This window comes from Oncorhynchus mykiss, chromosome 21 (genome assembly GCF_013265735.2).
Source record: "Oncorhynchus mykiss isolate Arlee chromosome 21, USDA_OmykA_1.1, whole genome shotgun sequence".
NCBI lineage: Eukaryota > Metazoa > Chordata > Actinopteri > Salmoniformes > Salmonidae > Oncorhynchus > Oncorhynchus mykiss.
Genome location: NC_048585.1, coordinates 37,981,392 through 38,007,405, shown reverse-complemented (window position 1 = coordinate 38,007,405; position 26,014 = coordinate 37,981,392). Strand labels below are relative to the sequence as shown.

At 45.3% G+C, this 26,014-nt stretch overlaps 1 protein-coding gene across 3 annotated transcripts in view; it reads right to left on the bottom strand.

Moving 5' to 3' along the window:
* The window catches only part of arhgap36 (Rho GTPase activating protein 36), a 92,766-nt gene that overhangs the window by 43,377 nt on the left and 23,375 nt on the right, over nucleotides 1-26,014 (bottom strand). For 2 of the 3 annotated variants that reach the window (XM_036957753.1, XM_036957755.1), the window contains exon 2: nucleotides 2,145-2,301. In XM_036957753.1, the coding sequence (XP_036813648.1) occupies nucleotides 2,145-2,301 (157 nt within the window). Of the gene's footprint in view, nucleotides 1-2,144; nucleotides 2,302-14,020; nucleotides 14,306-26,014 lie in introns of those variants that run through there. The other variant, XM_036957754.1, reaches the window with a different exon arrangement.

The window sequence follows — 26,014 nt, the reverse complement described above, 5'->3', positions numbered from 1 at the left end:
GGGCGCTGTTTTTCGCTCGTTTCGAGTTCGTGATTTCTTATCGTCCGGGCTCTAAGAACACCAAGCCTGATGCTTTATCTCGTCTCTTCAGTTCTTCAGTAGCCTCCACTGACCCCGAGGGGATTCTCCCTGAGGGGCGTGTTGTCGGGTTGACTGTCTGGGGAATTGAGAGGCAGGTAAAGCAAGCACTCACTCAAACTCCGTCGCCGCGCGCTTGTCCTAGGAACCTTCTTTTCGTTCCCGTTCCTACTCGTCTGGCCGTTCTTCAGTGGGCTCACTCTGCCAAGTTAGCCGGCCACCCTGGCGTTCGGGGTACGCTTGCTTCCATTCGCCAGCGTTTTTGGTGGCCCACCTGGGAGCATGACACGCGTCGCTTCGTGGCTGCTTGTTCGGTCTGCGCGCAGACTAAGTCCGGTAACTCTCCTCCTGCCGGCCGTCTCAGGCCGCTTCCCATTCCCTCTCGACCGTGGTCTCACATCGCCTTAGATTTTGTCACCGGACTGCCTTCGTCAGCGGGGAAGACTGTTATTCTTACGGTTGTCGACAGGTTCTCTAAGGCGGCTCATTTTATTCCCCTTGCTAAGCTTCCTTCTGCTAAAGAGACGGCACAAATCATCATCGAGAATGTTTTCAGAATTCATGGCCTTCCGTCAGACGTCGTTTCGGACAGAGGTCCGCAATTCACGTCTCAATTTTGGAGGGAGTTTTGCCGTTTGATTGGGGCTTCCGTCAGTCTCTCTTCCGGCTTTCACCCCCAGTCTAACGGTCAAGCAGAACGGGCCAATCAGACTATTGGTCGCATCTTACGCAGTCTTTCTTTTCGCAACCCTGCGTCTTGGTCAGAACAGCTCCCCTGGGCAGAATACGCCCACAACTCGCTTCCTTCGTCTGCGACCGGGCTATCTCCTTTTCAGAGTAGCCTCGGGTACCAGCCTCCGCTGTTCTCATCTCAGTTCGCCGAGTCCAGCGTCCCCTCCGCTCAGGCTTTTGTCCAACGTTGCGAGCGCACCTGGAAGAGGGTCTGCACTTTGCCGTTATAGGGCGCAGACTGTGAGGGCTGCTAATAAGCGTAGAACTAAGAGTCCTAGATATTGTCGCGGTCAGAGAGTTTGGCTCTCCACTCAGAACCTTCCCCTTAAGACCGCTTCTCGCAAGTTGACCCCGCGGTTCATTGGTCCGTTCCGTATTTCTCAAATCATTAATCCTGTCGCAGTTCGACTTCTTCTTCCGCGATATCTTCGTCGCGTCCACCCGGTCTTCCATGTCTCCTGTATCAAGCCCGTTCTTCGCGCCCCCGCTCGTCTTCCCCCCCCCCCCCCCCCCCCCATCCTTGTCGAGGGCGCACCCATCTACAGGGTCCGTAGGATTTTGGACATGCGTCCTCGGGGCCGTGGTCATCAGTACCTAGTAGATTGGGAGGGGTACGGTCCTGAGGAGAGGAGTTGGGTTCCCTCTCGGGACGCGCTGGACCGTGCGCTGATCGAGGATTTCCTCCGTTGCCGCCAGGTTTCCTCCTCGAGTGCGCCAGGAGGCGCTCGGTGAGTGGGGGGGTACTGTCATGTATTGTCATGTTGTGTCTTGTTTCTGTCCTTTCCCTTCACCCTGTCTCCCTCTGCTGGTCGTTATTAGGTTACCTTTTCTCCCCCTCTTTCCCCCAGCTGTTCCTTGTCTCCTCCTAACTACCTCGTCACCCCTTTTCCCACCTGTTCCCTTTTTCCCTCTGATTAGTCCTCTATATCTCTCTCTGTTTTTGTTTCTGTCTTTGTCGGATTCTTGTTTGTGTTATTCATGCCTGAACCAGACTATCGTCATGTTTGCTGCAACCTTGTCCTGTCCTGTCGGAATCTGCCGGTCCATCTGAGCCTACGTTTGTTTTGTTATTAAAGAAGCTCTGTTTACGTTAATTCGCTTTTGGGTCCTCATTCACGCACCGTAACATTTCTACCATAGCCATATAGTAACTACTACTACTACTTCCTCTATACCCCTGGGGATGCTGATGTTGAATTCAAGGTCCCTCTCCTCCAGATTCAAACCCCAATTGAGCTTTGAAGAGCTTTACGATCTAGACAGAGCACAGCACTGTATACATATCTCTGTCGTCCTTTCTGGCCTGGCCATATAGCAACTAAGCCCTTGTGTACCTCTGGGGATGCTGATGTTGAAGTCAAGGTCCCGCTCCCCGAGATGGTAGCAGGCTACCTCTTGCAGCCTAGCTCTCTCCAGTTCAGATAGGCTCTGGATAGGCACCGGCTGCAGACGCACACTCTGGCCCAGCATGGTCGCCCACGTATGGTCCCCCTGGAGGGAGGGAGGGAGGGAGGGAGGGAGGGAGAAGAGAATGGTTAATGTGATATTACTTGGAGGCATTACACATAGTACCAATCACAGCTAAGAACTGAATTACTTGATATCATTTACAATGTACTCCGAGAAGGGGGAGGGGACAGAGGGAGAAAATGGCATGTGGGAGATGAGAGGGAGAGACGGGAAAGAAGGGCGATGAAAGGATAGAAAGAGAGGAAAAGAGATGACTTACACATGAAAAGGCAATCATAGAAAACATTGCTGAGTAAGATAAAACATTTCCACAATCAAGACCCTCGTATCCAAACGACTTAACATTTGAATTACTATAATGTTTTCTTTAATAGGTTTCCTCAAACCATACAATTTACTGTAGCTAAGTATCAAATGAACAGTAAACCATGAAGACGGCTATTTGTATGGAAATCACTATCGCTGGCTTCAACCCATCTCCACAAGGTTACCGCTGTCCTTGGGACGTCCCTACCCTTAACCCTAATCCTAACCTTAACCCCTACCCTAACCTTAACTCTTACCTAACCCTAACCTTTTTAGATGTAATCTTCCATGGGATAGGGACGTCCCAAGGATCCCGGAAGGAATATCTCAACTATTAACCAACCATCAAATCATCTTTGACTGGGATCTACTCTATAGAGTGCGTCCCAAACGGCACCCTATTCCCTACTTTACATAGTTTCCTACTTTTGACCAAAGCCCATAGGGCTGTTGTCATAAGTGCACTATAGGAATAGAGTGCCATTTGGGATGCATACATAGCCAGAGGTTAGGCCTACCGAGAGCTTAAAACATCTTTACTGTATCTCTCTTTCCCAACAACTTGATTATAATTATGCTGTAGCTTGATAGGAATGATGATAGGGAAATTGCCTTGTCCTCTTGCAGGTGGTCATTTGAGTTTTCTCTGAGAGTTGAATGGATCAGACAAATACACACGGGTATGTATGTGCACACTCACATGCACACATTTCTTACAGGAAAAAGAACCATCCGTCTGTTTTCGTTCTAATTTGTTTTGTTTTGTTTTTAGTCAGAAGACAAACTTTCTTTAGACTGCTCAAGGCTATGTCTGGGGGGGCCAAAGTCAGGCCATTCTACGTCTGGACAATAGACGAAGAGGGTTCGCCACCGAAGGACACTGTTTGAGGCCCTTTCCCTCTGGGTTAACACTGGACCCACAAAGCTTGGGAAACAATCATAAAGTGTGTCTCAAATGACACCCTATTCCCTGTAGGCCCTGGTCAAAATGTAGAAGAACTGTAGGCCTCAGAAAACAGACGTGCACTTTGAATGTGTCATTGCTGTGGGAAGATGCAAGCCATGTTGCCTGTTTATGCTGTTGCCAAAACGCTTCATGCTCTTGCCAAACCCCATTTCTGTCATTGTCACAACAAGCATGACAAGTCCATTAGGAGTTGGCAAGGAACAAGAAAGAAACTGGAAGAAACAGACCCAGACTAGGAAGATGCTGTCCTAACATCAGAATCAGCTGCTATAGAACCTTAGCCTATGCTCCTGCAGTATATATTGATGTTCTGGAATCAGTATCAGCTGCTGCTGTAGAACAGAGTAACACATGCTGTTCTACAATCCTTTAAACACTAGAAAAACAGTCTAAGGTACAGTATATTCATATGAAGTTATTTAGTTTAATATTATGTAATATACTGTAGCTGTACTTAGCCTAATCCCTTGACACGGTAAGTGAATGGATGGAATGGTAGGAACATGGTAAGGGGGAAGAGATTTAACTGTTCTGATGGAATCCATTCCTCCCTGGTTACAATTCCATTCCTGGGTGATTACCAGGAAGTTAGAACCTTATAAACAACCTCATATCATTGGAATTGGGCACAGGATGAAGGGAATTAAAGAGGTATAGAATAACAAATGAAAACCAGAAACAAGAAAAAAATTGAGGGAGTAAGAGGAGAGAGAAAGAAAGAAAACAGACGGAGTAAGATGAGAGAGAGAAAGAAAGAAAATAGAGAGAGTAAGAGGTGTTTTCTTTGATGGTGGATTAAGGTGACAACATGGTGAGTGAAAACAAACATGGTGCTGGGATGAACCCCATCCGTGGTGGTCCACTTTGACGACCCCTCACCCTACTGGCAACAAGGGAATATATGTGTGTATATGTATGTGTGTACGTGTTCTAGAGTCCTGCATCGGGTTGGATATCCGCGGTTCTCCATGGATGACCCGCACATTAAAAAAAATAAACAAATTCAACCCCCGGTTCGGCTCTCGATTCTGAAAATTTCTTACAAACTCAGGAGCTTGTTGTCTTGTATTTTTTTGCCAATTCCACTCTGTGAACGGTGAGGCAGACAGACGACCAGCCATGCACCCAGTGGATCAGAGAACGGTTTGTTGTTTGTGGGGTGCTGAAACTTTTATGTTTCGTCCTCCCACGTTGAGAATACGTTGCCAAGTGTACTTTTCCTGGCTAGCCTAGCTCACTCAAAAACGGCTAACGTAGGCCTAGACCTAACCGGAGAAATAAAAATAAGGGTTATAAAATACACCATCATGGAAACAGGTGCTACACAAGTTAAATGATTTTCTCCTAACCCTACCACCCCTCCCCTTATTGGAGTAAACTAATGGACAACAATACGTATGTTTCAACTTCCAGCTCATACATACTGTACACATTTTACGGACAGTGTATTTAACAATAGTTATCTTTGTTTGTTTTTAATCCCATCCTTCAGGTACCCTCAACCCCTCCCATCTATATCTGAAGACCATCCAGCTTTGATTTCTATTTGACATATATTTTTAACTGTGCTGTTTCACAAAAGTTCTGAACCTATAAACATTTTTCAGACACAGTATATTGAACATTAGTCATCTTGTTGTTTTTAGTCCCAACCTTCAGCTCCACTCAAGCCTTCCCATCTATCTCTGAACACCATCCGGTTTGTGATGTGCTGTGATGGCACAGCTGTCAATTTTTGGGGTCCTTAAATGAAACAGGGATACTTTTTGATTTATCACAATTTTCTTTAACCAATTTGGTCTTTAAGTCAGGACCGACAGACAAGTTTCTTACTTTTTCTCCATTCCACTTGCCTCTTCCATTTCTGTGGTAATGCTGCAATTAGTTGGTTGCAATTTCTGCATGTGTGACATAACTCCATTAGTCATATTTATGATATCCATACAGAATCTTTCCAGATCCTTGATATTATTTGTCTGACCTTATGGACTGCTCACTTCAATTCAAACCACAGGTTTTCAATTGGGTTTAAGTCTGGAGAGTTACCAGCCTCAGAATTTGCAGCCCAATTAATGTTTCACAAAGTTCAATTGACAGACACATTTCAACATCAACAGTTCAGAGGAGCCTGCATTTTTCAAGCCTTCGTGGTTGAATTGCTGTGAAGAAACCACTACTAAAGGACACCAATAAGAAGAAAAGACTTGCTTATGCCAAGAAACACGAGCAATGGACATTTGACCTGTGGAAATCTGTCCTTTGGGCTGAGGACTCCAAATGTGAGATTTATGGTTCCAACCGCTGTGTCTTTGTAAGACAAATAGTAGGTGAACGGATGATCTCCGCATGTGTGGTTCCCACTGTAAAGCATGTGGGAGGAGGTGTGATGGTGTGGGGGTGCTTTGCTATTGACACTGTCAGTGATTTATTTAGAATTCAAGGCACACTTAACCAGCATGGCTACCACATCATTCTACAGCGATATGCCATCCCATCTGGTTTGCGCTTAGTGGGACTATCATTTGTTTTTCAACAGGACAATGACCCAACACACCTCCAGGCTGTGTAAGGGCTATTTGGCCAAGAAGGAGAGTGATGGAGTGCTGCATCAGATGACCTGGCCTCCACAATCACCTGACCTCAACCCAAATAAGATGGTTTGGGATGAGTTGAACTGCAGAGTGAAGGAAAAGTAGAACAACAAGTGCTCAGCATATGTGGGAACTCCTTCAAGACTTTTGGAAGACTTTTGACAGAATGCCAAGAGTGTGCACAGCTGTCATCAAGAGCCAGTTTGAGCTTTTTCTGTGAAGGGAGTAGTACACAGCGTTGTACGAGATCTTCAGTTTCTTAGGAATTGTATATAAATATGTAAATTTACCCCCAAAATATATGGGGGATTGGAAATGATGCAGACAATTACATTCATGGAAGCTACAATCTATCCGCAATATTAAAGCTGATCCACCCCCTAAAAAAGTGTACTGTTAGCTAACTTGCTAATGTTAGCTGGCTGGCTTGCTTGCTAACATTACATGTATGATCTGTGTAGTAATATTATTTGTATCTCAGAGCCATTTGCTTTGCTAGTTATAGCCTAATGTTAGCTAGCTAACATTGCATCTGGTTGGTTATCTACCTGCAGATTCATGCAGGCTAGTAACTTCATGAGTTGAGATTATGGTTCATTTCTTAGCTAGCTAGCTTAACAAAAAACTCCACTATGCAAGTAACCACTTCAATAGAATGTCACTGCGACAATTGTTGATAGACGTGGCTGTTAAATTCGCTCTGGCTATATACTCCGATTTCAGAGCACTCTCGTCTGAGTGTACCAAAGCACAGAATAACTGATGAATTTACGGACGCTCAATACACATTGAATATGGAAAACTGGTCAGTGAGCTGTTCTCTCATTTGTGTTTGGAAGTACTGTAGCTAGTAAGCTAGCCAACATTAGCCAGTTAGCTTGAGTGCTTCACTGCTGTTGTTAGGACAGAATGATCAACCCTTAAAGAGATGGGTGGGGCTAAAGCTTAAGAGGGTGTGAATGATGCTGAATGATGCTGAATGGATAGACAAATAAGAGCTCTACAGTAGGTAGTGTGTGCTTAGGATTGTGTCCTGTTGGAAGGTGAACATTGAGGATCTCTTGGTACTTTGCTCTGTTCATCTTACCTGACTAGTCTCCCACACATCCCCACACCATGATTCTGCCACCATCATGCTTCACCGTAGGGATGGAGCCAAGTTTGTTCCAGATGTGACGTTTGGTATTCAGGCCAAAGAGTTCAGTCTTGGTTTCATCAGACCAGAGAATCTTGTTTCTCATGGTCTGAGAGTCTTTAGGTGCCTTTTGGCAAACTCCAAGTGTGCTGTCATGTGCCTTTTACTGAGGAGTGGCTTCCTGGCCACTCTGGCCACTCTACCATAAAGGCCTGATTGGTGGAGTGCTGCAGAGATTGTCGTCCTTCTGAAAGGTTCTCCCATCTCCACAGAGGAACTCTGGAGCTCTGTCAGAGTGACCATTGGGTTCTTGGTCACCACACTGACCACGGTCCATCTCCCCTGATTGCTCAGTTTGGCCGGGAGGCCAGCTCTAGGAAGAGTCTTGGTAGTTCCATAGATATTATATCTAAGAATGATGGAGGCCTCTCTATTCTTGGGACTTTCAATGATTCAGAAATTTCTGGCACCCTTCCCCAGATCTGTGCCTCGACACAATCCTGTCTCAGAGCTCTACAGATAATTCCTTCGACCTCATGGCTTGGTTTTGCTCTGACATACAATGTTAACTGTGGGACCTTATATAGACAGGTGTGTCCCTTTCCAAATCATGTCCAATCAATTGAATTTACCCAAGGTGGACTACAATCAAAATGTAGAAACATCTCAAGGATAATCAATGGAAACGGGATGCACCTGAGCTCAATTTTCTAGTCTCATAGCAAAGGATCTGAATACCTATGTAAATAAGGTATTTACACATTTTATGTTTAATACATTTCCTAAAATTTCTAAAAACCAGTTTTCACTATGTCATTATGGTGTATTGTGTGTAAATTGATGAGACATTTAAAAAAAAATCTATTTTAGAATAAGGCTGTAATGTAACACATGTGGAAAACGTCAAGGGGTCTGAATACTTTCCGATTGCATTGTCTGTTCTAACACAGTAAACATGTTATTCTTGCAAAGACTATTTGATTCTGACTTCGGACATATACAGTTGAAGTCAGAAGTTTACATACATCTATGCCAAATACATTTAACATCAGTTTTTCACAATTCCTGACATTTAATCCTAGTAAAAATTCCGTGTCATAGGATCACCACTTTATTTTAAGAATGTGAAATGTCAGCATAATAGTAGAGGGTAACGATGGTCATAACATTTTGTTTCAGGCACAGATTAAACAACAGATATACAGTAGGGCAAAAAAAGTATTTTAGTCAGCCACCAATTGTGCAAGTTCTCTCACTTAAAAAGATGAGAGAGGCCTGTAATTCTCATAATAGGTACACTTCAACTATGACAGACAAAATGAGAAAAAAAATCCAGAAAATCACATTGTAGGATTTGTAATGAATTTATTTGCAAATTATGGTGGAAAATAAGTATTTGGTCACCTACAAACAAGCAAGATTTCTGGCTCTCACAGACCTGTAACTTCTTCTTTAAGAGGCTCCTCTGTCCTCCACTCGTTACCTGTATTAATGGCACCTATTTGAACTTGTTATCCGTATAAAAGACACCTGTCCACAACTTCAAATAGTCACACTCCAAACTCCACTATGGCCAAGACCAAAGAGCTGTCAACGGACACCAGAAACAAAATTGTAGACCTGCACCAGGCTGGGAAGACTGAATCTGCAATAGGTAAGCAGCTTGGTTTGAAGAAATCAACTGTGGGAGCAATTATTAGGAAATTGGAAGACATACAAGACCACTGATAATCTCCCTCGATCTGGGGCTCCACACAAGATCTCACCCCGTGGGGTCAAAATGATCACAAGAACGGTGAGCAAAAATCCAAGAACCACACGGCGGGACCTAGTGAATGACCTGCAGAGAGCTGGGACCAAAGTAACAAAGCCTACCATCAGTAACACACTACGCCGCCAGGGACTCAAATCCTGCAGTGCCAGACGTGTCCCCCTGCTTAAGCCAGTACATGTCCAGGCCCGTCTGAAGTTTGCTAGAGAGCATTTGGATGATCCAGAAGAAGATTGGAAGAATATGGTCATATGGTCAGATGAAACCAAAATATAACTTTTTGGTAAAAACTCAACTCGTCGTGTTTGGAGGACAAAGAATGCTGAGTTGCAGCCAAAGAACACCATAACTACTGTGAAGCATGGGGGTGGAAACATCATGCTTTGGGGCTGTTTTTCTGCAAAGGGACCAGGACGACTGATCCGTGTAAAGGAAAGAATGAATGGGGCCATGTATCATGAGATTTTGAGTGAAAACCTCATTCCATCAGCAAGGGCATTGAAGATGAAACGTGGCTGGGTCTTTCAGCATGACAATGATCCCAAACACACCGCCCGGGCAACGAAGGAGTGGCTTCGTAAGAAACATTTCAAGGTCCTGGAGTGGCCTAGCCAGTCTCCAGATCTCAACCCCATAGAAAATATTTGGAGGGAGTTGAAAGTCCGTGTTGCCCAGCAACAGCCCCAAAACATCACTGCTCTAGAGGAGATCTGCATGGAGGAATGGGCCAAAATACCAGCAACAGTGTGTGAAAACCTTGTGAAGACTTACAGAAAATGTTTGACCTCTGTCATTGCCAACAAAGGGTATATAACAAAGTATTGAGATAAACTTTTGTTATTGACCAAATACTTATTTTCCACCATAATTTGCAAATAAATTCATTCAAATTTTTTCTCATTTTGTCTGTCATAGTTGAAGTGTACCTATGTTGAAATGTACAGGCTTCTCTCATCTTTTTAAGTGGGAGAACTTGCACAATTGGTGGCTGACTAAATACTTTTTTGCCCCACTGTGGCTAGGGCAATAATCGGGTATGGCATAACAACTATAGTCAGAGTAGTTGGCTAAAGAACAAACTGGATTCTGAGGTGTTTTTCTATTTAAAATGTTCTCTTTCATTTCCTCCTCTTTGTATTGCATTGATCTTACCCCTCTGATCTAACTCCTGACTATTGTTGTCTTATATGGCCTAACAATGATAGTCAGACAAGATTGCTGAAGTACAAACAAACCTGGGACAATGCAGGTTGGATGATTTTAGTTATTCTATTCAAAATGGCTACTTTCCCATTCTGATGACGTTTGGAGTGATCAGGACAGCTTTTTCTGTGTCTGTTATTTAATCAAGCCTGATGATGAATACCAAGTATACCCTAGGGATCAGGATTGAAGCCAAAACAACTCATTATTCCACTGAAACTCAATAGGTGTGCTGTGGTAGTGTAACTGCTGCTGAAGGTCAAAAGTAATATATTTTTGTCCTGTTTAATCTGCTGCTCACTCAGTCTAGCTGCACTGCTGACACACACACACGCACACACGCACACACACACACACACACACACACACACACACACACACACACACACACACGCACACACGCACACACACACACACACGCACACACACACACACACACACACACACACACACACACACACACACCGCACACGCACACGCACACGCACACGCACACGCACACACACGCACACACACACACAGAGAGAGAGAGAGAGAGAGAGAGAGAGCGATACGGACTGACTTGTTGTCCATGGAACCAGGCTACCAGAGTGTGTGTGTTCCAATGATTAAAAAAATGATGTAAAGAAGTTCTAAACTAACACGTCTTAGATGAGGTGAAACTGAATTCTAAAAGATACCGGAAGAGAGCACAGACAATATTTTATCTATTTTTTGCACTACGATTGGTGGAAGAAAAACAAACTAACAAACATACTAATTGATATAAAAAACATTATTTAAAAAAAGGTTTTCAAAAGTTATCTTTGTAAATTATATCATGAATAGGACTGTTGGTGTTATGTCACACATGCAGCTAACAGAAATATATGGAAAAGCTGCTCTACCCAAAATTACAACCAACTAATTGCAGCATCACCACAGAAATGGAAGAGGCAAGTGGAAGAGGGAAAATGTAATACATTTGTCTGTTGGCCCTGCATTACAGATCAAAATTGGTTTAAGAAAATTGTGATAAATAAAAAAGTATACAAGTTTCATTTAAGGACCAAAAAATTGACAGCTGTGCCATATAGATTGCAAAAATATTGCAGTCATTTACCTGGAGCTAACTCTGAAAATAGCACTATTTGGGGGATTTGAAAAGTCATAGTCAATCGATCAATAATATGATACTTTACAATCTATAGAATCTATGAGCATAGAAAGGTTCAGAACTTTTGTGAAACATAACAGTACAGTTAAAAAATACATGGTAAATATATATTTTTTTATTTAACCAGGCAAGTCAGTTAAGAACACATTTTAATTTACAATGACAGCCTAGGAACAGTAGGTTAACTGCCTTGTTCAGGGGCAGAACGACAGATTTATACCTTGTAAGTGCAGGGATTCAATCCACCAACCTTTCGATTACTGGTCCAACGCTCTAACCACTAGGCTACCTCCTAGTCAACGCCAAAAACGGATGGTGTTATGAGACAGATGGGAGGGGTTGATGGTAGCTGAAGGGTAAGATTAAAAATACACAAAATAGAACTATTGTAAAACACAGTGTGTCCGTAAAATGAATATAGTATGTATAAGCTGGAAGTACAACTCTAAGTGTTGTTGTCCATTAGTTTACTCCAATTAGGGGAGGGGTAAATATATATAATAATATATATGTATATATATATATTTACAAAAAATATATATGGGGGATTGGAAATGATGCAGACAATTACAGTGATGGAAGCTACAATCTTTCTGCACTATTAAAGCTGATCTAACCCCCCCCCCCCTCCAAAAAAAATACAAACATACTATAGTGACCATCTGATCACTAAAATGAATGGAGGTTACTAACTTGAGAAGATCCCTATTTAAGTCATTTTCTACAAATTTTAGGGTGTTTTCACACTTGGTACCTTTCAGCCAAGTCTTGTGAACTCTGTGCAGTTCGCTTAATTGCTTGAACACACCAAAAGGGACTCACAGCTCTCAAAAGAGACCCAGAAGCGAACCAAACCGAGATCATCTCGAGAGTTTGGTTCGCTTGAATTCCGCTGTCCGGTTCCCTTTGTTTGGGGCAATGTGAAGGCAAAGCTCAGCAGGTTTTGCTTGACCCTTTTCCCGTAGTACACACTAGACTACTCCCACACCGTTCTCCCAGCCATAACCCCTGACATTGGTGCCACGAAAGAGAGAAGATGATGATGTCCAGGTGGGTGGAAAAAAATGTGTGCTGTTTTTGGATATTGATTAGCAATTGTCAAGGATGCACAGAAATGCCAAAATATGAGTTTTGTACCGACACGATGTTCAGGTTATTTGTTTGCAATATGTAATCTATAGGCTAAGAGAGCTTCATCAGCTGTTTATTCGATTGTGGGGTTTGAAGCCACAGCAACAGCAACATATTTGGTGAGAATCACAAGATAGGGTACAAAATCAAGGTCCTTGCTATCTGGAATCCTTGGGACGTCCCAACTCTCACGTTACCCCATAGAAGTTGACATTTAAAAGGGTTAAGGTAAGGGTTAACGTTAGGGTTAAGGCTAGGTAAGGATTATGGTTTAGGTTGGGGTTAGACTAGGGGTTGAGTTTAGGATTTAGGGTAGGGACAACCCAAAGATTCCGGATAGCGCTACCACAAAAGCAATGCTAACACTTAAAGGGCCAGTAGCCTACATTTAGGGTCTCATCTATTACAGCATTATTTAATCTGCAGTATTCTTCTGCTATTTATTCTGTTACCAATCATATTTAGATGTTAATATTATCTACTGATTATAATTATTATGTCTCATCTTTTAACAAAATGCAATATAGTAACTTCCAAAATGTAGGTATATCTTGCTGTTGATAACACAATCTGATGGAATGGCTTGTCCTGCACTTTGTGAAAACCCAGAGTTCATTGAGTAAATTTTGGGAAAAGATCTTGGTTCCTTTCTAAAAACATAGTAATGTGAATTGCAAAGAGGACTCCGACCACAAAATAGGTGAAGTGAAATGGCAAAAGAGTTGGGGTCCTCATTCAAAGGCATGGGCAGTGTGAATACAAAGAGAACTGAGTTATTTTGCTTCTCCTTTAACCCAAGAGTTCACTTTAAAGAGGACTGAGATCGGTTATTTTGAAGAGGGGACTATATGTGAAAATAGTCACATGCAGGAGTATTTGCTCTGCACAAAGTAAGATCATTTTCCATATGTGCATTTTACTTAGTTCATTTAATCTATTGTTGAAGACGTCAGATTGAATTCAGACTATAAATGCAACCCTTGACAATACAAATGCACAGAAGGCTCAAATTCAGATTGTTCAAGCGGATTGATTGAATACTTTACAGATAAATGACAGCAACCAGAGCAGAGCACTTAAGGAGACTGAGAGAACCTACTGTACAACACATGCATTGAAACACACACACATTATCTAGCTTTATTCAATATTTGGCAGAGCAAGCCGTGAGACATAGCACACATTCTCTTCGACACTCCAAGACATGGAGACAGTAGCAAGCCCACAATACCTTTTGATGACAAATACCTATTGAACACAAACACACTCGCTACCGGACAGAACTTTTCGACACAACAAAGAGCAACGAGAGTCTCAACAATTGTCTCACTTTGTGACTAACAAACCGTTCTAGAGACAGTAGCAATAAATTCACACCTTTTGAAGACTTAGAGAGACCACAAACGCACATTAAGCACACACTGACTGACTTGCCTGGTATAATAAAGGTATAATAAAAGATTTAAAAAACAATCTATACCTGTACGTAGATAGTCAGCTGTAGATGAATAAAGCCCTTTATGGAGTGAGTGAGTCCACTCAGCTAAGTCCTGTAGTCTGCACAGCTACTTCTCACGCTCACACTCAAACTCGCACACTCACAGCAGAGACGCAGACCAGGTTAGTGTGCCCAGTCCAAATGGGGCATGAGGGAACACACTCGGTGTAAGGAGAGCAAGACAGAGCGAGCAACAGAAGGAGAGAGAGAGAGAGATCTGCTCCCTCCATCTGCTGGTGTAAATCAGTGAGCTGAGTCTCGCTGCCAAGAGATCACTTCACGTAAACACTGGGATGGAGGGGGGGAGCACACTGTGAGGGGAGGGGAGAAGGGGTATAGAAGGGAAAGAGGAGGACATAAGGAAATAAGCGTGGATGAAAGGGTTGGAAACGGGAGAGATGCAGGGGAGAGAACTGAAAGGGAGAGAATGAGAGGAAGGGAGGGGGGAAGTGAGGAAGTGGGACGTAAGATGAACAGGGGATGAAAGGGAAGGAGGGGGGGATAAGTCTGTGAACTAACTAAGCTGTCCTGGCTTGATTTAATGAGTGATTTTCACTATCTCCTCCTCTCTCTCCTTTCCCTCTGCTCTTCTCCCCTCTCCCAATCTTTTCTTTCTATCACATACTTCTCTCTGGTCTTCTCCTCTCTCCCACTCTTTTCTCTCTATCACGTACTTCTCTCTGGTCTTCTCCTCTCTCCCACTCTTTTCTCTCTATCACGTACTTCTCTCTGGTCTTCTCCTCTCTCCCACTCTTTTCTCTCTATCACGTACTTCTCTCTGGTCTTCTCCTCTCTCCCACTCTTTTCTCTCTATCACGTACCGCTCTCTGATCTGCTCTTCCCCTCTCCCTTTCTTTTCTCTCTATCACGTACTTCTCAGTTCTGCTCTTCTCCTCTCCCTCTCTTTTTTCTCTGTGAGGGGAGGGGAGAAGGGGGATAGAAGGGAAAGAGGAGGAAATAAGCGTGGATGAAAGGGTTGGAAACGGGAGAGATGCAGGGGAGAGAACTGAAAGGGAGAGAATGAGGGGAAGGGAGGGGGGAAGTGGGGAAGTGGGACGTGAGATGAACAGGGGATGAAAGGGAAGGAGGGAGGATAAGTCTGTGAACTAACTAAGCTGTCCTGGCTTGATTTAATGAGTGATTTTCCTCCTCCCTCTCCTTTCTCTCTGCTCTTCTCCCCTCTTTCTCTCTTTTTTTTCTCTCTATCACGTACTTCTCTCTCATCTGCCATTCTCCCCTCCCTCTCATTTCTCCCTGCCCTTATCCTCTCACTCTCTTTCCTTTACATCAGTACTTCACTTCTCCAACTCTCATCCTCTACTCCTGGCGTTATTCCCCCTCAGCACAGAAAAGAGAATCCCAGGGAGATCTACCTCAGCTATTTCTTCTCACGCTGACCACTCCCCTTAAAAGGAGAAATAGGATAATAGGTATTTCTAGATGTTTCTGCACTCTCTGGATGTTGGAATGTATCATACTGTGTAAATAACTCACTTGGAAGAGTGTTCAAGTTTCTTTCACTCCTTCCTTGGTTCAATTATCTGTGGATGATTGCACAATTATAACCAGGTGCATGTTGGGTAAGAAAATATCCAACCACCAACTTTAAATCACTCATGATAAGCGCAATTAAACTGATACTATTATACCTTTATTTAAACCAGGCAAGTCATTCAGAACATATAGTATTATTTTATGAAAAATTACCTGTTTTTAGCAGATTTAGCTATCTGGCTAAATCTGGCACATTTACAGAAATGTTGATCGATGTGCCTTATCCCTGTCAAATAAATGTAACGAAAACAGTTCATGCAAATTAAGTGAAACCAGTTGGTTCAGGATGGAGGGTGTTTTTGGAGACTGACATATGATTCGACTGAGCTAGTTCAGGGATACAACAAAAATGTGAAACGTCCGAGGGTCCCAGAGGATACGTTTGAAAAGCACTGAATTAACCCCGTGAAAACCAACATTGTAAAGAAGAAACGTTTCCTAAACCGCATCCTGTACAGGTCCTAAACTCAAAACTCATGGCGCACACTACATAGTGCATCTCCTTCAATGTTTACATTTACATTCTAGTCACTTAGCAGATGCTCTTATTCAGAGCAACTTACAGTGGTGAGAACATTTTAATACTTTTTTCGTACTGGTCCCCCGCACTGGTCGTACTGGTCCCCCGCACTGGTCGTACTGGTCCCCCGCACTGGTCGTACTGGTCCCCCACACTGGTCGTACTGGTCCGTAGACCCAGATGTACCTCTTATTAGTATTTGTTCTGTGTCAGTATGTTTATTGTGGAATCAGTAGCCTCTGAAACATTAGAAAACGGTACACCCATCTGAGACCACACTGGTCCCCTACACAAGCATATGATTTAAACCATGCGTGCAAGTACGTGACTTAAAATATGTTTCCTGTATTCTCTAAGATGTACTGTGATTATGAAGAGCAACTAAAAATGAGAAACAAACCTTCTGAGCCAGAGCTAGAGGTAGTTTTGTAAGTGTCACAAGAACGCAACATTGGGCTACAATCATATATTGATGGACACGTTTTAAAGTTAGGGAGAGATTGAAATGTACTTGGGGGAGGGGTGGTCCAAGATAGGGGTTATCAAACTTTTGTTTTTGCTTTGGGGAGGGTTGTGTGGTTTTTTATTGGGCACAGGGAGGGTGCTGCACACTTGCTCTTCTGCTCATATTTTCTCAATAAACAATGGCTTGACTTACTTCTAATATTACCCTAATAAAGTTCAGAAACTTTTGTGAACATTTGGTATGGCGTGGTTATTATTAAGTGTGGAAGGACCACCAGGGGGCAGGCTGGTCCCACGTATAGTAGCCCAGCCCGGCATGTGAGTAAAGGTGACCAGAGACAGTTAAGGCACAGCTGATGGTACAAATCACCTATTTTCTTCCCCCTACGAGAGAGAGGAGAGAACCGGCAGTGGGGGAGACTGGAGGGGAAAAAAGTGATTGATTCTCCAAACGAGAGGATTTACCTGACCGAAAGGGAGAAGAAGAGGGCAAACTACCTCTTGGGAATGGCAACCACGGATCCGCACCACCTCCCGAAAGGAGCTCTCCGCGAACGGATAGTTGAGGCAGTGACACACCCGTGATTTATGTTATAGTTAAAAGTTACTCACCTTGTGTTCCTTATTAAAGAAGAAGAAAAGAAGAAGATCTGTGTGATCCTTGTGAGATCATTCCTGATTGTGTGAGATTGTTTGAGAAGAAAAAAAAAGTTTGTTCAAAGTAAGAAAACCTGCTCCTGACTCGTTTATTCTACCTCTCCGCCGTAGAGCAACCTAAATACATTGGTAGAGAATGTGTGCATTAGGTGGACAAGTTACACGAGTATAAGTAAGGAAAATGTAAGGAACAAAAAATGTAAGGAAAATGAAGATCTACCTGTAGTCACAGAGGAACCATACAAGAAAGATGGATAACGCATTTGATCACGGCACAGCAGACAACCATAGAACTCATGCAACAACAGCTGAACAGGCGAGAAGAACTGAGAGTGAAGCCGCCTTACCTCGCCTCTCAAAGGAGAATGAAATTGAGGCTTTTATCATGCCTTTCGAAAGGACGGCCACCTTGGAAGAGTGGCCCCTAACAGAATGGGCGAGCGCGTTAGCCCCTCTTTTGACCCGGGATAGCCCAGGAAGCCTACTGTGACCTGGAACCCCACGACGCTGCTGACTATGGGTGACTAAAAACCGAGATTCTGTCCCGGTACCAGCTGACCGCCCGAGATAGAGCCGTGAAGTTCCATCAATGGACCTATATGGCCGACGAACCCGTGCGGGCCCAGATCTTCGCACTCGTACGACTAACAAAACAGTCGCTGGAACCCGGAAAGGGAGTAGAACATGTTGTAGAGACTCTCAACATTTTAAGGGAAATACCCATGGACTTGAAAAGGGTTGTGGGGAAAACAAACCCCTCGGCGCAGACGACATAGCCCAGGCCGTGGAAACGTACCGATCTACATGGGAGTTGTTAAAAGGGGACAAGGAGGACCGGAAGGACTCTGCCAAGACCTTTCCCCGATTAACCCCGGCACGACCGAAACCACTCCAGATGTGAAGAGAAGTCCTCACCCACACAACAGTGTTGGTGCTATAATTGCCAGTCTCCGGACCATTACGCCCCACAAGGTCCCAGAAAGGACGAGTCCATGGCCACCGAGTCATCGCTGCCCGTCCCCACACATCCCTGTTCGAGAGGGCAGGATTGCCCCTGTTGGTTAGCAGAAATAGCCCCAGCCCCAGAGATTCATGTTCAAATAGAAGGACGAGGCGTGGTAGCCATTCTCGACTCAGTAAGTATGGTTATATCAGTGGAGGAGCAGATGGTGACCACAGCAACACTACTACCAGACAAAGTAGCCGTATCCTGTATCCATGGAGACACCCACTATTACCCCACTGTGAGTCTGTCCATTCTCACCCCGAAAGGAAGGTGTACAGTCAGGCAGGGAAAGTACCCCAGCTGAAGGTGCCATTATTGATCGGGAGAGACTGTCTCCTGTATAAGGAGCTTCGGCAGACAACTTTACGCACTGAACAAAGGGGACCAGGTCTCTCTATCACACGCCGAGGTCCGGCCCACCACAGGGGGGGCAGGAAAGCAGAGAAAGAAAAAACCCAAGTCCAAGCCCGAGGAAACGTAGCCTCGGCCTCGACCTCTGACCCAACGCCTCCGACAGCTATTCCAGGAAACCTCAGATGAAAACACTTGCGAAGGGTTGTACATGACGGAGGAAGGAAGGCGCGACCATAGGCTATGGGATATGTTTGAAGCCCAGTCAGAGGAGGGAACATGGAAGGGATTCTCCTCGGGCACACCCCAATGGGGATGGGGAACAACCTCCACACCTCTACAGAGGTCGACTTGCCCCAAGAATTAAAGGGACAGTTCTCCACTGCTCAGCATCGAGACCAAGACCTACGGGACGCCACGAGGAAGGTGAAGGTGATCAACAGGAGAAATGTAGACGGGTCAGGTGAGCCCTCTCTTCCCTACTAAGCAGTCAGGCATGCTCTTGTATTGGGTCGTGCAACGAAGGGGGGAAAAACAGGAATTACGAATGGTGCGTAGACCATACAGTACAGGGATACTGTCCTACAGCTAGCCCATTCCCATGTCCTAGGAGGACAAAATGATTGACAGAATCATGCAGAGGTTCTATTGGCCCCGTGTCACCCGAGATGTGGCCAGGTATTGTAGGATGTGTGATCAATGTCAGCGTATGGCCCCATGGCCACACCTGCGTAATCCTTTGATTCCTCTTCCCATTATAGAGACCTGCTTCGAATGCATAGCTATGGACCTCATGGGACCGCTTCCGGGGTGGGACCCCTCGCCGGTCGACGACAGAACATGTTATCCTGATGCGGGACCGACTGTCGGCATTCTGGCCCATAGGAAAGGAGCATATGGAGAAGGCGCAACAGACTCAAGGTCGTGCCTACAATAAGTCAACGACACCCAGGGAGTTCACCGTGAGAGAGAAAGTTATGGTACTCGTGCCCATGTCCGAATACCAATTGCTGGCACAGTGGAGGGGGCCCTACGGGGTAACGGAGAGGGTCTCACCGGTCAATTACCACATCAAGCAACTTGACAGGAGGAAGAAGGTCCAACTCTATCAGATCAACCTGCTGAAGAAGTACAAGAGAGTGGCTTTGATGGCAGTGGAGGACAAGGAAAAAGAGGAGGCCCCGCTACAGGTACGCCATGGCCGAACTCTCCTGCAGGAACAGTCGAGACAGCTAGACACGCTGATTATGTAATTCGGCAATGTATTCTCTCCCTTCCCAGGACAAACAGATGTCCTGTTTCACCATATCCACACCGAACCAGGCAAGAATGTGCATATCTGGCCTTTCTGGATTCCTGAGGCCCGCCGAGTCATCGCTAAGAACGAGGTAAGGGAGATGCTGAGGATGAGGGTGATCGAGCCATCTACAAGTAGTGGTCCAGTTCCATAGTCCTGGTACCCAAACCTGATGGTAGTATGAGGCTCTGCAACGACTTTAGGGGCGTAAACGCCATCTCTACATTCGACGCGTATCCCATGCCCCACGTGGATGAACTCTTGGAGTGCTTGGGAAGGGCCAAGTTTATCACCACCCTGGATCTGATGAAGGGATATTGGCAAGTGCCGCACAAAGACTGCCTTCGCCACACAGGAGGGGCTTTTTCAGTATGTGAGGATGCCCTTCACTGCGGCTACTTTCCAACGCCTCATGGATGCCATTCTACTGCCCCATCAAGAGTACGCAGCAGCGTATATAGACGATATGGTCATCCACTGCAAGGACTGGGATAGCCACTGCGGGCAGTGCTTGTGGGCTTGGATGCTACAGGGCTGGCAGTCAATCCCATAAAATGGTGCCTGGGTCTGTCTGAAGCGCAATACCTGGGATGCACTGTGGGGAACGAAAAAATATGTCCACAGGCAGAACCAGGTCAATTCGGGATTGGCCTCGGCCCCAGACGAAGCGGGACGTCTGACCCGTCTTGGGAATAACGGGATATTATCGCAGTTTCATCCCTGGATATGCAACCATTGCCACCCCCTCACATATTTCATAAAGAAAAATCTGCCTACCCGTATAGCGTGGAAGGAAGAGACGAAAGATGCCTTCCAGCCTGTGCTTTGATCCCGTCCTGCATGCTCCCGACTTCTCCCAAGAGTTCATTGTGCAGGTAGACGCCTCAGATACAGAGCTCAGGGCCGTCCAAGCTCAGGGTGAAGGTGAAGCAGAGAGGCCTATTCTCTTCATAAGTAGGAAGTTCTGTGATTGGGAACAGAGATATGCTACCGTAGAGAAAGAGGCCCTAACCATTAAGTGGGCCCTCGCACGGCCCTCCGGTCCAGTCCTGAGGGGGGAGGTATGTGGAAGGACCACCAGGAGGCAGGCTGGTCCCACGTATAGTAGCCCAGCCCGGTATGTGAGTCAAGGTGATCAGAGGCAGTTAAACACAGCTTACGGTACTAATCACCTATTTTCTTCCCCCCTATGAGAGAGAGGAGGGAACCGGCAGTGGGGGAGACATTGTGTTCCTTATCCCTGTAAAGAAGAAGATTTGTGTTATCCTTGTGAGATCATCCTTGACTCTGTGTTAGGATTGTTTGAGAAGAAAAACATTCCTCAACAAAGAACTTTGTTCAATGTAAGAAAACCTGCTCCTGACTCGTTTATTCTACCTTTCCGCTGTAGAGCAACCTAAAAAAATACTTGCTCCGCTCACATAAGCTTTAGCTACTACAGGCCTATGATCTAAAGGCAGTGCGCCCCGGCACTGCAACTGACCGTTGAGCTTGAGGTGAGGAAGGCCGACCAGATTTACTCCCATAATCTAACATTATACTGCTGATCTTTATACACAATATTCTGACTGAAGATGTAACAAATTAGCCTCCTTCTATACGTCGACATCTGTATGACAGCCGCAGTGGCCATCTGACATAAAGAAATGCATGTCGGTGTGGGTGCATGCCACTGGCATATCCCTATCTCTCTGGGGTTAGGCCTAAACTTCTCTTCCTTTATATAGGCTATATGTATTTATTCAAATGTTAATATCACACTGTGGACACCTAAGCCTATAGGCCTATGCATGCAATGCTCTGATGCAGTTTGTGATCAAATCTCTGACAGCTGAACCGTGAGGTGGACAATTGTTGTTTTGGAAAAGTAGCCTGAAAAAACAAAACAAAAAAAATTGGCTAGAACGTTTTGCATATGATACACATCGAAGGAATAGTGTTTTTGTCATTTGTTATAGGCGGTTTTTAAGGATGGAAATGTGTGTCGTTTAGCCAATATTGAGAGGAAACCTCTTCAAAGGGAGTATTTCTGGATCCACAGGCTCACTAAAATGTGTCACCAATTGGGTGGAAACCGAGCTAGTGCTCTGGTCCAGTCACTTTGATCATGTCTGCACATCATGGCTCACCAGCAGCCCCAAAACATCATGGCTCACCAGCAGCCCCAAAACATCATGGTTCACCAGCAGCCCCAAAACATCATGGCTCACCAGCAGCCCCAAAACATCATGGCTCACCAGCAGCCCCAAAACATCATGGTTCACCAGCAGCCCCAAAACATCATGGCTCACCAGCAGCCCCAAAACATCATGGCTCACCAGCAGCCCCAAAACATCATGGCTCACCAGCAGCCCCAAAACATCATGGCTCACCAGCAGCCCCAAAACATCATGGCTCACCAGCAGCCCCAAAACATAATGGTTCACCAGTAGCCCCAAACATCATGGCTCACCAGTAGCCCCAAACATCATGGCTCACCAGCAGCCCCAAAACATCATGGCTCACCAGCAGCCCCAAAACATCATGGCTCACCAGCAGCCCCAAACATCTAAATAATAAGCTACCAGCCAAACGAGCTTGTAAGAATTGTACTTCAACTCACCCATCAAACTCATAGCATTTTTTCATCTCTATCTCTGTAATAATTGTATATGTATTTACGTAAAAAATAGGAACCACGATGGAAATAAGTTCTCAACTTTATTGTGCAATCCCAGTCACTTTAAAACATTTAAAAAAAACATTTTTTTACTGACAAATAAAATCTGTCAATCCAAACTGTGCAGTGGCCAATTAATGAATGGCAAGATATATCTTCAACAAAACACCAAATCGTTTAATGACATTCGGAGATTGTCAAGCCAAGCCTTCTGTACTGGGTAAGCCTACAAGGTAGGGAGGGATGTATTTTCTGTATGTTGAGATTGACATAGTCTATTATTGTTGTGTTGAAAATGCAAACCATATGATATTGAAGTGCCTGAAGTCGGTGTGCTTTGTTTATTGGTTGTGTGGTGCATTGGCACAGAAACCTGTTGGTGAAAAATGTGTTGCATATGTTTTATAGAATTATAAATATGGCATCAAAATTTTGAAAATCTGATTTCCCCCTAGCTGATCATTGTCTGCAGTCGTCTCTGAAACAGGCAGGGAGAATGAGCTCCTCTGTGGTGGTCGGCAACCCCACAACCTTCTGGCCCATAGCCCTGCGTGGCATCGACTGTGCCACAAATGCATGCCGAAGTGTCAAAGTCAATATCCACGTTTACAAACACAGCGTCGCTGCGGTTGTTGTTATTTTTGATGGTGACATTATTTTGAGTTAATTCTATGAGGGGGAGGGTGTTACATTTATTTTACAGTACAAGGGGGACAGATGGAAATTTACGAGGGGGGGAGTGTCATGTGAAAATATTTCTAACATTAGGGAAGGGAGGGTGTTTTTTTTATGACACCTTGAGTTGGACCAGCCCCTCCATTAAATGTTGATCTGTCCCTTCATTTTCTGCAATTCTACACATTTGCCATGGGGCATAGAGAAAATGTTGCAATTTTAAAGCAAGTTTTCTGCAATTCGAAACATTTTGTCATTGGGTGGAGAGGATAAAAACAAAATGTATAACACATTGCAATTCTACTAATTTTGACGTTGGGCAGAGAAATTGTTTTTCTTCATTTTTACAGCTAATTTCTTGCAGTTCTATCCATTTTGCCATGACTTATTATGCCATATGATATCTGAGTGAGAATGACAAAAAGCTTCCGCATGCTTCCCAGCCGAAACATTTCGGAACAAACCTGACTTGCCTAGTTAAATAAAGGTAAAATAAAATAAAAATAAATAAAACATGTGGTTTTACATTTACTTATGTCTCAAAAGTAAATGGAAATGCTCAAATAAACTTCAAAAGTAAAACTATTAACCATTCCCAATCATAGACAACGACTGACACCTGTCACTGATTGAGAACCATACTAGGCCAAACACAGAAATATAACAGAACAAAACATAAAAAAAACAACAGAATGCAACATAGAAAACAAAACGTAGAATGCCCACCCCAACTCATGCCCTGACCAACTAAAATAAAGACATAAAAAAGGAACTAACGGAACTCAGAACGTGACAGTACTCCCCCCCCCCCAAAGGTGCGGACTCTGGCCGCAAAACCTGAACCTATAGGGGAGGGTCTGGGTGGGCATTTACCGTGGTGGCGACTCTGGAGCGGGACGTGTACCCCACTCCACCATAGTCTCGGCCCACTTATGTGGCAGCCTAGGAGTGGCGACCCTCCCACCGACCCTCCCACCCTAGCAACGGTCCCGAATGGACGGGAGATTCCGGCCGCTCCTGACTGGCGGGCGACTCCGGCAGCTCAGGACAGGCGGGCGACTCCGGCAGCTCAGGACAGGCGGGCGACTCCGGCAGCTCAGGACAGGCGGGCGACTCCGGCAGCTCAGGACAGGCGGGCGACTCCGGCAGCTCAGGACAGGCGGGCGACTCCGGCAGCTCAGGACAGGCGGGAGACTCCGGCAGCTCAGGACAGGCGGGAGACTCCGGCAGCTCAGGACAGGCGGGAGACTCCGGCAGCTCAGGACAGACGGGAGACTCCGGCAGCTCAGGACAGACGGGAGACTCCGGCAGCTCAGGACAGACGGGAGACTCCGGCAGCTCAGGACAGACGGGAGACTCCGGCAGCTCAGGACAGACGGGAGACTCCGGCAGCTCAGGACAGACGGGAGACTCCGGCAGCTCAGGACAGGCGGGAGCACCTGTAGGGAGGAAACGGAGAGACAGCCTGGTGCAGGGGGCTGCCACCGGAGGGCTGGTGCGTGGAAGAGGCACCGGATAGACCGGACCGTGGAGGCTCACTTAAGGTCTCGAGCACCGAGCCTGCACAACCCTACCTGTTTGAATGCTCCTCGTAGCCAGGCCAGTGCCGCGAGGTGGAAAAGACCGCACTGGGCTGTGCTGGTACCACGGCCCGAGGAGACGCACTGGAGACCAGATGCGCTGAGCCGGCTTCATGGCACCTGGCTCGATGCCCACTCTAGCCCGGCCGATACGAGGCACTGTAACGCACCGATCTATGCCTGCGCACTGGGGACACCGTGCGCCTCACGGCATAACACGGTGCCTGCCTGGTCCACCTCTCTCCACGGTAAGCACAGGGAGTTGGCTTAGGTCTCCTACCTGACCCCCCCGCAAAATATTTGGGGCTACCTCTCGTCCCAGCCACGCTGCGGTGCAGCCTCTTCATACCACCGCCGCTCAGCTTTAGCTGCCTCCAGCTCTGCCTTGGGCCGGCGATATTCCCCAGCCTGTGCCCAGGGTCCCTTGCCTTCCAAAATCTCCTCCCATGTCCTTGAGTCTTGAAATTTCTGTTGCCCGTTACCACGCTGCTTGGTCCTTTTTCGGTGGGTGATTCTGTAACGGAATTCCTCTTCTTCAGAGGAGGAGTAGCAAGGATCAGACCAATGTGCAGCGTGATAAGTGTCCATAATGATATATTTAATAAATCAACAGAACACTGAACAAAATAACAAAAGTACAAACAACCGAAACAGTCCCGTATGGTGCAAACACTAACACAGGATACAACCACCCACAAAACACAATAGAAAACTGGCTACCTAAATATGGCTCCCAATCATAGACAACGACTGACACCTGCCTCTGATTGAGAACCATACTAGGCCAAACACATAGAAATATTACAACAGAACAAAACATAGAAAAACAACATAGAATGCCCACCCCAACTCACACCCTGACCAACTAAAATAAAGACATAAAAAAGGAACTAAGGTCAGAACGTGAAACCTATTACAAGTATTTCTGAAGTTGAAAATGTTTTTCCTCATTTGGATCTATGCTTGGGTCTCACAGGGTCAATGCATACATCTTGCAAGGAGCATCACTAATGGAGAGTGCGTGATCCCCAAGACCAACACAATCCGTCGTTAATTATTTTATAAATGGTTAAACCTAATACATACATTTTCCTGAATGAACTTGAAAACATTTTTGGGGCAAAAAACAAGATGCTGTCGATTACTGCAGCAGTCAAAAAGAGCAGCAGCAGGGAATTTTTATTTTCTTGCACAAAGCTTTTGGAGGCCACC